The sequence below is a fragment of the Corticium candelabrum genome, chromosome 10, assembly GCF_963422355.1.
Source record: "Corticium candelabrum chromosome 10, ooCorCand1.1, whole genome shotgun sequence".
NCBI lineage: Eukaryota > Metazoa > Porifera > Homoscleromorpha > Homosclerophorida > Plakinidae > Corticium > Corticium candelabrum.
Window position 1 is genome coordinate 7,473,256 of NC_085094.1, and position 14,514 is coordinate 7,487,769.

Consider the following 14,514-nt stretch of genomic DNA (forward strand, 5'->3'; position numbering starts at 1 on the left):
TTTAAATTAAAACAAGCTTTTAATTAAAAAAGTTTGGAGCTTTTTAGTATTTCGTAAATACGACAGCTTATTATTTATACGGGAACTTTAGGGTGTATACGGGACCTATTAGCGCTTAAAGTATACGGGACCTTTCATGGTTTAGTTCAGCTTTTTTACTTTCTCTTTGTCGTCTGGGACTCGATCCAAATGCCGGTTGGTCGAGTGATTCAGGTCTCAAACATTACGCCTTCGGCGACCAAAGCTCAAATGCGCGAACTGTTCAGCTTCCTGGGCAGAGTTCAGGACATCAAGCTCTACCCTGACCCGTCAGACGCTCAAATCGTTACGCGTACGTGCGTTTGAGACGCTTTTGGTGTGTTTTAGGGATACTAGCATTGCTCCAATCTCGTCGAGAGTCTGTTTCGTTCAGTATCGCGACCCGGAGTCCTGCTCTCTTGCTCATCATCTCACCAATACGGTTTTCATTGATCGAGCGCTTATTGTGGCGCCAATTGCTGCAGGTGGGATTTAAATGTGTGTGTGTGTGTGTGTGTGTGTGTGTGTGTGTGTGTGTGTGTGTGTGTGTGTGTGTGTGCGCGCGCGTGCGTGCGTGAGTGCGTGCGTGCGTGCATGTGTGTCTTGTATGGCTCAGTTGGTTAGAGAGTCATCTTATGGAGAGTGTACATCCGGGACCTTGCAGGCTTGTAGGTTCAAGTCACAGTGATGGCGAGCTATGGCATAATTTCCTTGGGCAAGAAACTCACACACAATTGCCTCTCTCAACTCAGGAGTATAAATGAGAACCTGGTCATTGACTGGGTAGCAAAGGCCTCTGACTGCGACAAAGTCCATCAGCCACTGGGGTCCTGGTGGGACTTTGTGTGCCCACACCACAGTTGGCGTCGCGGTTGGGGCTCCTATGAGTACCTGGTCAGGCTCCAGGAGATTGCTTAGCACGGCCCATAGCTCCGTAGTGAACAGGAACCCAGCCATCTGGCTGGGGGCGTAACCGTAACGAACAGCAGCTCCTTATCCATTTGCCATTGTGTGTGTGTGTGTGTGTGTGTGTGTGTGTGTGTGTGTGTGTGTGTGTGTGTGTGTGCATGCATGGGTATGACTTCGTACGTTCTGTCTATATATGTTATTTTAATTAACTAAACCATACAATAGCGTATTTGTTTGTCTAGTGACCATCCCATCTGAGGAGCTTGCCATGCAGGTTTGTAAGAATTGTAATACACCCAATCTCATCACACACTCTCACCATACCCCATTAATATCAACCATATCACAAGTCACATTTCGTCTCCATAGAATCCAGGACACTCCGGTATCACCGGAAACGTGGATCCAACAAAGGTCGATGAAATACGACGCACTGTGTATGTCGGTAATCTCAACTCATCGGTACGATGACATAACGTCTCACTATTGATGTTGATGTCTAATGTGTGTGTGGGCGTGTCAGATCTCGCCTGAGCAGGTGGGAGAATTCTTCCAAGCGTGTGGTGAGGTGAAGTTCGTACGAATGTCAGGAGATGAGACACAGCCAACGAGGTGGATTAGCTGCACAGCTTGTCTGTTGTTGTTCGACATGTTTGTGTTGTCGTGTGTTGTGTGTGTGTGTGTGTGCTAGATATGCGTTTGTTGAGTTTGAGGATATAGAGGCTGTAAACCAAGCTATGCAGCTGACTGGTGTTGTGTTTGGAGATCGGCCGATCAAGTAGAGTGTTATCTTTTGTGGTGGTTTGGTTGGTTGCAATGTGGACAGACAGACAGACAGACGGATGGATGGACAGACAGACAGACAGACAGACAGACAGACACAGACACTGACAAACACAGACAGACACAGACAGACAGATGGATGGATGGACAGACAGACAGAGAGACGGGCAGACAGACACAGATGGATGGACAGACAGACAGACAGACACAAACAGACAGACAGAAAGACAGACGGATGGACAGACAGACAGACAGACAGATGGGTGGACAGACAAACATACAGATGGACAGATAAACCAACAAAAACCTGATGGTTGGTTCGTCTGTTTGTCTGTTGGTTTGTCTGTCTGTTTGTTTATGAGTTTGTTATTGTGTCCGTATATCTGTCTCTTTGTATATCTACCTAAAAAGACTAAAACCAGCTACTACAACATGCAACTAAACGTCATACATTTCACCAAACTTCAAGACCTGACTTACACCTTATGTGTATCAACATCAACTCCATCAGACTACATAATTTCACCATCAACTAAAGTAATAACTGCCATCTCGTCTCTAGAGTTAATCACTCAAACAACGCTATCGTCAAGCCTCAACCCAAAGCAGCAAGTGCAGAGCAACGTGAGGTGGAAGCCGCGATGGCAAAAGTGAGACAAGCTCAAGAACTGATTGACTCAGAAGTTGATCCTTGTGAGTACAGTAGTGACATTGAATGGAGTGTACGACAAATTTGTCATCTCTAAGTTGTCCCCGGGCATCCATACGTGAAATTTTTAGTTGCCCGGTTATTACTCTAGTTGCCCATACAGTAAATCCATGACCGCTATTGCTATGGTGCTATAGCTGATTTATGAGAATATATGTATTTACAGAAACAAACAGACAGACAGTGCACATAAATCTTTTACATTTTATCACTTGTATTAGCATGATGTATTAACTTTGATGTATAGAAATGCATTGACAGACAGACAGAAAGGCAGACAAGCAGACAGACAGACATGCAGAGAACTGAGTGCAGACAAGACGAGTTCAAAAATTACTGTGATGCAGTGATACAATGCAAAAGTGTAACTGTTACTGCAGAAGATGAGCAAAGTCCAGTATAATGCTGACTCAGTTGGTGCTACTAGTAACTCTCTTAGCTTATCATCAGCTGTTTGACTCTTGGTCTTACCTAGGGATCTTTTAGGTCCAATTTGTCTTAGAACTTGCTGATTTCTAGCGTATTGTAGACTGTAATAATGTCTTGTATAAGAAATATATGTATTGACAGACAGACAGACAGACAGAACCAAGCCCTATTGGCTTGGGTAGTATTTAGTTGCTTTGCTTAGATGGTGTATAATAGTTCAATGTTTGAAAATATATGTATTGACAGACAGGCAGACAGAGAGACAACTTGTGAGAAGCAGAGTTGCCCCTCTAAACTGGCAGTTTTGACACAGACAGGCAAATGATGTGCAGCAGGATAAAGATAAACAGCAATACTATCAACCACAAGGACTCTGCAACAGCAGCTGAAATCTTGCCATCATAATTTTAGGACAGAGTAACCCAGATAGAGATAGGATGCTTGTTTGTAATTTTCAGTTTTGGTTGTACTTCTATGTTATAAAGAAAGTACACACCAGCATAAATGACACAAAGTAGCACCTCGTTGACACTACAGGTCACGCCCAATCTGGCACTTAATTAATTAGGAAAGACACAGATATCTAATCTGTCATCTGTGACACCTAAATGCTCTCAGTAGGTCTGCAAAACGGTAGACTTATCTATAAGTAAGTTTACTAATGGGGCATGCTTGCTCAGAAAAGTCAAGCTGGTAGGTAGGGTAGCTGTCCTTTAGTTGTCCCTGGGCAACTATAGTTTGCCACTTCAGTTGCCCGGACATACTTTTGGTTGTCTCGGGCAACCAATTTGTGGTACACTGGAATGTCAATGATAATATGGAAACGATGCTTGACTGTCAAATTGTGTGTGTAGCTGAAGCAAGGCCCAAGAGACGACGTTACTCGTCGTAAGTCATGTGTTTGTTGTATTGATTTCTATAGTATATTTGCTATTTATCTATTTATTATTTATTTTGTGTTGTTATGCCCCTCCATAATGGGCAAGTGGGGTCTTTACCCCCATCTGGGAGCCCACCAACCCAGCAGGTGAGCCCAGCAGGGTACATGTTTCCGTGCAGTCCATACTGCAATCAATGAGTAGCCAATTTGATATAGATTGTAGGCATTACGGTGACCGCAAACTCGTGGACAGCACGCCTAGTGGATATCAATGACCACGAGGAAAGCACTGAACGTCATTGTCAACAGACCGTTTGCCAGATCACAGAAACTTCCCAATGACTGAAACAAGTCATAGTCTCATGGATAAAGCTTTTTATTATTTATTTTTATTATTTATTTATTTATTATTTATTTTTATTATTTATTTATTTATTTAGTATTTATTTTTCTATTTTGTTATTTATTTATTCATTTATTTATTTATTTATTTATTTATTTACTTTTAGATTATGTATTTTTGTGCATGGCCTGTAACTTTGTATGTGTAGCCTTGTTGCCAATGGTTTGGTGATGTGGCTGTTGATGGAAAGTCTCATGTGGCTTGGCCTTATTGCTGTTGCTTATCTGCATGTTGTTTTTATCTGTGTGTGTGTGTGTGTGTGTGTGTGTGTGTGTGTGTGTGTGTGTGTGTGTGTGTTTGTCTCCGTTTGTCTGTCTGTTTGTCTCTCTATCTGTTTGTCCATCTGTTTGTGCATCTGTTTGTCTGTCTATCTGTTTGTCCATCTGTTTGCATATGTTTGTTTGTCTATCTGTTTGTCTGTCTGTCTGTCTGTTTGTCTGTCCATCTGTCTGTCCATCTGTCTGTCTATCTGTCCGTCCATCTGTTTGTGCGTCTGTTTGTCTGTCTGTCTGTTTATCTGTTCGTTCGTCCATCTGTCCGTCCGTCCATCTGTCCGTCTATCCATCTGTCCGTCTATCCATCTGTCCGTCTATCCATCTGTCCGTCTATCCATCTGTTCGTCTATCCATCTGTCGGTCTGTTTGTCTGTCTGTCCATCTATTTGTTTGTCCGTCCATCTGCCTGTCTGTCTGTCTGTCTTTCTGTCTTATATTTTGAACAATGATAACTACAATAACCATCAGCAGCAAGCTAACAATAAAGTTGTCTGTCTGTCTGTAAACTATCTGCATCCATATCTTATCCCATCATACATTAGGTCTCCATCACCACCAAGAAGAGGTCACTATCGCCGTGGTAGTTACTATCACGGTAGACACAGTCGATCACCACCACGACGTCGTCGATCAAGATCAGGCGACAGGCACGTTCAGACCATTATCTCTACCTACACAGCCACACAACTAACCATTTCTTTCCTTCAGGAGAGATGACAGACGAGGCAGACGACGCCCACGCTCTCGCTCTCTTTCTAAGTCTCCTCGTCGACCTAGAAGGAGATCACGTAGTGCAAGCAGGGATGACAGTCGTGAGAGACGTCGAAAGAGACGCTCATCAGCATCATCTAATGACTCTCCACGTCGATCGAGGCAAGTGTGTTGTGTTGTTATGTAGGGAAAATGTAATGAATTTGTCGTGACTGTAGTGGAGCTGTAGGAGCAAGAAAAAATGTGTAGGTTTGGTCTTGTGTTGGTGTTTAGTTGATTCATGCACATGTACACTTATGTATGCTACACACTCAGTGACACACACACACACACACACACACACACACACACACACACACACACACACGCGCGCACACACACACACACACACACACACACACACACACACACACCTGTTCACGTGCACACACACATTCACGGGAGAGAAAGAGGAGAGAGGAAGGGGAGGAAGGAAGGGAATGGGGAAGGGAAAGAAAGGCAACAACATCCGTACATACATACATACATACAGACAGACAAACAGATACTTGATTCTCATATAGACTCTACTTGTACGTATACTAGGAATTTGTAAAAGCAAATCAGTCCTTGCAAACAACAGAGTCATAGATTAACAGACAGACAGACAGACAGACAGACAGACTGACTGACTGACTGACTGACTGAGAGATTGACAGACACGAGCATGCAGAGACGGCACATTACTTTGTGTATACCAACGTTGCCTACTACTACTTATCACCACTCACCCACTCAACTTCGTCCTATGCGGACATCAAATTACACTGTAAACATATAACACATTTACTTACCGGATCTAACACGACATGTTATCTCAGGAAACGTAAAGGTAGCCGCAGTCCTGATCGTTCCAAAGACAAGGACAAGGACAGAGATAAAGAGAAGGACAAGGAGAGAGACAGAGAGAAGGACAAGGACAGAGACAGAGAAAAAGACAAGGACAGAGACAGAGAGAAGGACAAGGACAGAGACAGAGAGAAGGACAAGGACAGAGAGAAAGACAAAGAAAAAGACAGAGAAAAGGAGAAGGACAGAGACAGGGAAAGAGACAAAGACAAGGACAAGAGAAAGCGACACAAACATAGCCGAGACAGAAGCAAAGAGAAGCGCAAGAAGCGACGCAGCCCGAGCAGCGACTCGCCCAAATCAAGCGACGACGACAAAAAGACGAAGAAGGAAAAGACATGAGAGACTCGTTGAGACGTCATGTCTGTGTCTGATTTCGCAAGCTGTTGCTTGTCTAGCTCTTGTACTTGCAAACGTACGACATAATCGATGTTTTTCTCTCATGCTTGTGCTTCGTTTGTCTGTCTGAATTGTCAGTGTTGGAGATGTTGGGGTCACGAGAATTGTTGCTGAGATTTGGTAGGGTTGTAGGTGAGATGGTGATGACATGTGGTGGGTGGGTGGGTGTCTGGTGTGTATGTTCACTGTACTGTACAGCTTTGGTGGTTTGTTTGTCTTCTTTTAACGCGCGTTAAATTAGCGAAATATTAACATGTCTAGCGTGCGTTAAGAAAACTGAACAAGAGACGGACGTTTGCTTTTGCTCAGTTGAGTTGTTTAATTAATTAAGTATCTCGTAGAATAAATTTAACAGTGTAGTACATCTCTACCAATTTATTGTCACACCTACAAAACCCACAGAACACAAAATTTGGTTATACGGGATATTTTTACTAATACGCGGTTTTTCTAATAATACAGAAATTTCATTATTAATACAAATTCTTTTATTAGTACGTAACTTTATTATTATTACGTACGAAATTTATATGTAGTCATTGTTATTAGCACAAAATTATTGTCATAATACGGGACGTCTTAATAACACGGGACTTGACCCAATACGGGACCGTTGTGACTAAACCAACAGCGTCGTGGCCGTCAGTCATCACGTTTTGCAGCAAATCGTTGGGAAACTTGTAGCATTCTCATGACCAGGTAAGCGTTAAATTATCAAAGTTTAATTAGGTGTTCTAGTGACGCGTTTTTCTACTCCCATCGTCGAAAACGCAGCGCTGCCGATGTCAGCTACGTGTCCGTGGGGCCAAACGGAGGACTAAAGGTTAGTATAAGAGTTTTGTGCGTTCTGAGTACCGTATTTAGTGTTTTGGGGCGAAACAAACCCACGCTGGAGGGTTGTGAGTGTGCGCATGCGCGGTCAATAGGCGACATTTACCCGATTATTTATAAAATTTGCTTGATTAATATGTGGCTAAGTAAATTAAATAATTTTTAAAATTTTATTAATTTAAATTTAATTATATATTTAAATAATAATAAAATAAGTTTAATTGTTATTGATATCAATTATTTGAATTTTGTGTTGTGTGTTTGTCTAGCGAATGTCGGACAGTATGGGTGAGATGGAGACTGCTTGTTTGTGTGTGATGTGTGTGTGCGTGAGAGCTAATATGTTGTGTTGTCGTTGCAGCCCAGAGCAGTGCTGGTGGTGGGCCATCGGGAGGTGAATGTGAGTGTACATGTAGTTTGTTGTTGGGAGATTAGGAAACATGAGATTGTGTTGCAATTAATTAATACAACTTTGTCAGTTTGTTTATGTGTCTGTCTGTCTGTTTGTCTGTATGCATGTATGTCAATGTGTCTGTCTGGTTGTCTGTCTGTCTGTATGGTTGTCTGTGTGGTTGTCCATCTGGCAGTTTGTCTGCCTGTCAGTGTGTTGATTTTATTGTTTTCACTGTTCATCAATCTGTTTATATGTATGTATATTTGTTTGTCCATTTGTATGCCACGTATGTAACAACCTTTGTCATACTTGTAGATCTAGAGTCAAGTGATGCCAAGAAGGTAGGCAATATCTCATCAACAACATTTCATAATCCAAAACGTTTTGTCCCAGGCCAAACCCAATGAACAACCGTCTTCTGTTCTTCACATTCGTAACATCCCTGAGGATACAACGGAGGTAGAAATCGTGATGCTTGGAATGCCATTTGGAACGCCCGTGAATGTCATGGTGATGCGTGGAGCTAAGAAACATCAGGCGTTTCTTGAGATGGCGGATGAGATGCAGGCGACTCGTCTGGTTAATCATTATGCATCATCACCAGCTACTGTAAGGTAAAGAGAATGTGGTGTGGGGGTGAGTAGTAGGTTGTTGTGGAGGTGATGTGCATGCAGGACAATTTAGAGACAGACAGACAGACAGGTAGATGGACAGACAGATGGACAGATAGACAGATGGATGGATGGACAGATAGACAGACGGATGGACAGACAGATAGACAGACAGATGGACAGACAGACAGGCAGATAGACAGACAGATGGACAGATAGACAGACAGATGGACAAACAGACAGACAGACAGACGGATGGACAGACAGACAGATGGATAGACAGACAGTCAGACAGATGTGGAGAGACAAGACACACACGTAACAGACAGACAACATGTAACTGAATGGACAGACAAATAGTTGAAATGGCTAGCAAGCAATCAAGCACATTGGCTGACAAACACTTGAGGGACCGACACCACAGCACAGTACGACATCATGCTTGCTCACCCGTATCTCATCGTTCTTTTTTTGTTATTCTTAGAGGTCGCTCCGCATACATCCAGTTTTCAAATCACAAGAAACTTACAATGGACGATCATCAGTCATCAAAAGTGCGACATGTTGTTTCATTGTGTGTGTGTGTGTGTGTGTGTGTGTGTGTGTGTGTATGTTTGTCTGTGTGTGTGTGTGTGTGTGTGTGTGTGTGTGTGTGTGTGTGTGTGTGTGTGTGTGTCTGTGTGTCTCTCTCTCTGTGTGTGTGTGTGTGTGTGTGTGTGTGTGTGTGTGTGTGTGTGTGTGTGTGTGTGTGTGTGTGTGTGTGTGTGTGTGTTGATATTCTGTTATACGTCACTCATTATTCCAGGCCATTAGTCTCGCTCAAGCGATGATCGGAGCTGCTGGTACGTCTCAGGCTGCAGCCACTCCGCCGATGCAACCGGCTGTTGCAACGATGGGCAACTTCCCTCTTGGAATGTCAGTGTTTGGTGCACCATATGTAAACCCTATACAACAAGCAGCAGCAGCATCAACTGGTGCACCACCATCTGTAATGGGTCAGTTAAATGTGTGAGATGCATCCCTCCAATACAATAGTCTAGTGTATTGTGAGATGCATCCCTCCAATACAATAGTCTAGTGTATTGTGAGATGCATCCCTCCAATACATTAATCTAGTGTATTGTGAGATGCATCCCTTCAATACAATAGTCTAGTGTATTGTGAGATGCATCCCTCCAATACATTAGTCTAGTGTATTGTGAGATGCATCCCTCCAATACATTAGTCTAGTGTATTGTGAGATGCATCCCTTCAATACAATAGTCTAATGTATTGTGAGATGCATCCCTCCAATACAATAGTCTTGTGTATTGTAAGATGCATCCCTCCAATACAATAGTCTTGTGTATTGTGAGATGCATCCCTCCAATACAATAGTCTGGAGTATTGTGAGATGCATCCCTCCAATACAATAGTCTGGAGTATTGTGAGATGCATCCCTCCAATACAATAGTCTAGTGTATTGTGAGATGCATCCATCCAATTCAAGTCGTGTATTGTGAGATGCATACCTTTAATCTTGTTCTGTGCACTAATTGCTTATTTAATCAAAACTATGTTCACTTGATATGATTTTGTTGTTCAGGTGCCATTCCAGGCGTAGGTTTGTTGCAGAATATAATGGCTGGAGCTCAAGAGGCTGTGCCTTCTGTTGATGTGACGAATGACGATGGCGTGATGAACTCTGTGTTGAGGGTGATAGTTGAGAACATGCTTTATCCGATTACAATCGACGTTCTGTACTTGGTGTGTTAGTGTGTGTGCGTGTGACGTTGGCGTCTGTTGATGTATTTGTGGTTTGTGTTTGTAGATTTTTTCAAAGTTTGGTCGAGTGATGAAAATTGTAACGTTCTACAAGAATGGTGAGATGAGTCTGTCTATTTGTCTGTCTATTTGTCTGCCTGCCCGCCTGCCTGCCTGCCTGTCTGTTTGTTTGTTTGTTGGTCTGTCTGTCTATCTGTCTGCCTGTCTGTTTGTTTGTTTGTCTGTTTGTCTGTTTGTTGGATTGTCCGTCTATTTGTCTGTCTGTCTGTCTATCTGTCTGTCTATTTGTCTGTTGGTTTGTGTGTCTGTTTGTCTGTTTGTTTGTTTATTTGTCTGTCTGTTTCTCTGTATGTTTGTTTGTCTGTTTGTTTGTGTGTCTGTCTATTTGTTTGTCTGTTTGTTTGTCTGTTTGTGTGTCTGTCTATTTGTTTGTCTGTTTGTTTGTCTGTTTGCTTGTCTGTTTGTGTGTCTGTCTATTTGTTTGTCTGTCTGTCTGCCTGTCTGTCTGCCTGTCTGTCTGCCTGTCTGTGTATTTGTTTGTCTGTCTGTCTGTCTGTCTATTTGTTTGTCTGTTTGTTTGTCTATTTGTTTGTCTGTTTGTTTGTCTATTTGTTTGTCTGTTTGTTTGTCTGTCAATACATCTATTTCACACATGATGCTATTACAGGTCAATTCCATGCTCTCATTCAGTATCCAGATGCCGACACAGCCAGTGCAGCATTGGTGGTGCGTCATCTACTTGTTGTACGTCAACGTGTAGGCTGTAATCACTCCTACAATATAGGCACTTAATGGTCAGAATGTTTGGAATGGATGTTGTATGCTCAAGATTGATTATTCTAATCTTACAAAATTGGAAGTGCGACAAGACAGCGACAGAGCAAGGTTGGTTAGTCGAGTTTGTGGACAGACGGTGTGTGTGTGTGTGTGTGTGTGTGTGTGTGTGTGTGCGTGCATGTGTGCGTGCGTGCGTGCGTGCGTGCGTGTGTGTGTGTGTGTGTGTGTGTGTGTGTGTGCTGTTACATTGATCTGCTGTGTCATTCTGTAGGGACTTCACCAAGGAAACGCCAGAAAACTATTTGTCTCACGATCCGGTAGCTGCTGCCACTTTACAGCTGTGTAAGACACGTGTCTTATTTGTTTGTTTACTTATTTGTTTGATTGTTTACTTATTTGTTTGTTTGTTTACTTTGTCATTTGTTTACTTTTGTTGTTTATTTGTCCATTTATTTGTTGATTTATTCATTATATTGATCTCTCCACATACATTTTTTGGTCGTTTGTCATTTTGTTTTGGGTAGTTTTTGTTTACATTTGTTTGTTTACATTTTTGTGTGTTTACATCTTTATTTGTTTACATTTTTATTTGTGTACAGTTTTTGTTTACATTTTTATTTGTTTACATTTTTATTTGTTTATATTTGTATTTGTTTACATTTTTATTTGTTTACATTTTTATTTGTTTACATTTTTATTTGTTTACATCTTTATTTGTTTACATCTTTATTTATTTACATCTTTATTTGTTTACATCTTTATTTGTTTACATCTTTATTTGTTTACATCTTTATTTGTTTACGTCTTTATTTGTTTACGTCTTTATTTGTTTACGTCTTTATTTGTTTACGTCTTTATTTGTTTACGTCTTTATTTGTTTACGTCTTTATTTGTTTACGTCTTTATTTGTTTACGTCTTTATTTGTTTACATCTTTATTTGTTTACATCTTTATTTGTTTACATCTTTATTTGTTTACATCTTTATTTGTTTACATCTGTATTTGTTTACATCTGTATTTGTTTACATTTTTATTTGTTTACATTTTTATTTGTTTACATTTTTATTTGTTTACATTTTTATTTGTTTACATTTTTATTTGTTTACATTTTTATTTGTTTACATTTTTATTTGTTTACATTTTTATTTGTTTACATTTTTATTTGTGTACTTTCTGTTTGTTTGTTTAATTCTTGTTTCTTTGTTCATTTACATTTTTGTTTGTTAACTTCAGTTTATTTACTTTTTGTTATTTACATGTTTGTTTGTTTACATTTTGTTTGTTTACATTTATGTTGTTAACTTTAGTTTATTTACTTTTGCTGGTTTACTTTTGTTTGTTTACTTTTATGTTTGTTTGTTTACTTGAGTTATTTGTTGTTCTGTTTATACACCATTCTAATGACTCACACGGGTATCTATCTATTATATATTTGAAGCGAAGTCAAAGGAGATGAAAGAACGAGCTGCATGTATGTCATCTGGTCAGTGCACTGACATACAATCCACTCCACATAATCACACTTTCTAGTCAACACAACAATTAAAAATCAAATTGTACGTGAAAAATTTGGTGCGTGGGCGTGTCACCCAAATTAAGCAAAAATTTACTTTCTGGTAAAAATGGGTTAAAATTGTTGATAATAATGGGTTTATCAGCAGACGTGGCTTGGCTGCAAAAATGAGTGGAAATTTAGTCGTTGACAAACAATGGGGGGTGGCAGTAAAATGTACATGATGTCAAGGTTTTCTACTATTTTACTTTCTGCTTTGTAGATTTCACACAGTGGATTATTGATTTTAAATATTTAGAGTTAATATTGTTAATATTAATAGTATATCATTAATATCAATATTAAATAATATTTATATTATTAATCGAGAGTGATTCTTAAGTACATTTGTAGGCAACCAAGTTTGTGTGTTCGCTTAGATTGCTACCTTTCTAGACTGCATGATAACACATGTGGCCGGATCTTCCGGGTGGGTAGAGCAAGGGGTATGATGTTATTACATACGTTTATGACAAAATGATGTCAGACAGATGCTGTCTCACTCGGCTATTAGAGACTCTTGTCAGAAACGTTAGGAGGCATGTCAGTCATGCACCTTGATGTAGTTGATATTAACAACATGCTTTGATCAGAAGCAAAGTAAAGTGGTACAGTATGGCCTAGCACACGTTAAGTGTGTGTGGTCATACAAAAACTAGCATGTGCTAACTAGGTTTCATTCAGCAATTGTAACACTGGAATTTTGCCCAATAATTTCAGTAACTCCTCACTAACACTTACGACTCTAAAAGTGGAACCTCTGAATATTGAACAATATATTAGTTATTTAATCACTTACTTTAGTAGAACATATATTAGTTATTTAATCACATACTTTAGTAGAACATATATTAGTTATTTAATCACTTACTTTAGTAGAACATATATTAGTTATTTAATCACTTACTTTAGTAGAACATATATTAGTTATTTAATCATTTATCTTAGAACATATATTAGTTATTTAATCACCTACCAATGTGATCCGATTACGTGGAGTGAACTGTATACTATCAAGTCAATATTGACAAATATATGAAATCGTGTGTGTACATGCGTGTGCATGTGTGTGTGTGTTTCAGCCGTCTATCAGCAGCAACAGCAGCTACAACAACCGGGTGCCATTCCCGCACTGATGAACAACATGAGCACGCTACCGGGCTCCGCCGTAATGCCCCAATATTCGACCGCACTGCGTAAGACAATCGCAATCTCACACAACAACGTGTGACACAATATCCATTATAGTGAATGCCGGTACTAACACGAATCCTTTCGTCATGTCGGGCATCAATCCTCTCGGCATGTCGGCCGTCAACCCCCTCGGCGTGGCAGGCATCAGTCCTCTTGTTCTACCGGGTGTCAACCCTCTTGCGTTGCCGGGTGTCAACCCCCTCGGGTTGGGAATGCACGGCGTAGGCCCGATGGGAATGCCGGGTGTCAACTCTCTCGGGATGACGGCAGTCGGCGGATTCGGGATGACGCAGGCAGGATGTGTGATCATCGTTTCGAATCTCGAAGAAAGAGTACGTGTTCTGTGTAGATTGTGTGTGTGTGTGTATCAGTGTGTGAATAGTTGATATCAAGTATTAACTGGATGTTGATGTTTTCAATTACTGCATGTGTTGTGTGTCTGTCAATGCATGAATGGTTGATATCAACTGTTAGATCAACATTGATATTTGCCATATACTAATATCTATATGTAGGTGGTGAGTGGTTGGTATTGAATTCTACTAGTAAATTGAATTGCGTTCTGTCTTTGAGATTGAATCGTCGAATTAATTTTACGTCATATCATGTGATCGTTTACATTTTATTTTGTATTTGAATAATTTGAATTAACATTTTAAATTAATATAAATAATTTGATTTATTGTAAATATTAATTAAAAATAATTAAAATTTTGACACTAAAATATTTGTAATTGATATCAAATATTTATAAATAATTAAAAGTTTGACACTAAAATATTTGTAATTGATATCAAATAATTGAAAATAATTAAAAAATTCACTAAAACATTTGTAGTTGATATCAAATAATTATAAATATAACTATTTTACTTGAATTTATTAACAAATTAAAATTCTTTTGTAGCAAACTTTGCTTATCACAAACTCTCGTCCACTTGTATATGCACATTCCTGGATATCAAGAAGTTATTTACTTACTGAAAT

General features: G+C 40.0%; 2 protein-coding genes across 5 annotated transcripts in view; both read left to right on the forward strand.

The window, feature by feature from the left end:
• The first annotated feature begins 125 nt into the window (after positions 1-125).
• LOC134185690 (splicing regulatory glutamine/lysine-rich protein 1-like) lies at positions 126-6,450 on the forward strand. 3 transcript variants are annotated; one of them, XM_062653544.1, is made up of 12 exons: positions 126-308; positions 367-503; positions 1,170-1,201; positions 1,297-1,389; positions 1,451-1,539; positions 1,619-1,705; positions 2,273-2,403; positions 3,703-3,736; positions 4,949-5,053; positions 5,115-5,279; positions 5,336-5,362; positions 5,978-6,450. In XM_062653544.1, the coding sequence occupies exons 1-12, from the start codon at positions 190-192 to the stop codon at positions 6,345-6,347; spliced, it is 1,389 nt and encodes a 462-aa protein (XP_062509528.1). In that variant the 5' UTR covers positions 126-189; the 3' UTR covers positions 6,348-6,450. The 3 variants fall into 3 exon arrangements, with proteins under 3 accessions (XP_062509528.1, XP_062509529.1, XP_062509530.1); XM_062653545.1 differs by lacking the exon at positions 5,336-5,362; XM_062653546.1 differs by lacking the exon at positions 1,619-1,705.
• Positions 6,451-7,009: 559 nt separating this feature from the next.
• Positions 7,010-14,514, forward strand: part of LOC134185527 (polypyrimidine tract-binding protein 3-like) — an 11,001-nt gene continuing 3,496 nt past the window's right edge. Inside the window, exons 1-16 of one of the 2 annotated variants that reach the window (XM_062653333.1) lie at positions 7,010-7,103; positions 7,179-7,227; positions 7,505-7,523; positions 7,597-7,635; positions 7,945-7,970; positions 8,023-8,243; positions 8,725-8,794; positions 9,046-9,235; positions 9,826-9,986; positions 10,051-10,102; positions 10,672-10,730; positions 10,789-10,889; positions 11,053-11,123; positions 12,220-12,264; positions 13,416-13,529; positions 13,582-13,859. In XM_062653333.1, coding sequence (XP_062509317.1) covers positions 7,096-7,103; positions 7,179-7,227; positions 7,505-7,523; positions 7,597-7,635; positions 7,945-7,970; positions 8,023-8,243; positions 8,725-8,794; positions 9,046-9,235; positions 9,826-9,986; positions 10,051-10,102; positions 10,672-10,730; positions 10,789-10,889; positions 11,053-11,123; positions 12,220-12,264; positions 13,416-13,529; positions 13,582-13,859 — 1,503 coding nt within the window. In that variant the 5' untranslated portion in view covers positions 7,010-7,095. The remainder of the gene's footprint in view (positions 7,104-7,178; positions 7,228-7,504; positions 7,524-7,596; positions 7,636-7,944; positions 7,971-8,022; positions 8,244-8,724; positions 8,795-9,045; positions 9,236-9,825; positions 9,987-10,050; positions 10,103-10,671; positions 10,731-10,788; positions 10,890-11,052; positions 11,124-12,219; positions 12,265-13,415; positions 13,530-13,581; positions 13,860-14,514) is intronic. The other variant, XM_062653334.1, reaches the window with a different exon arrangement.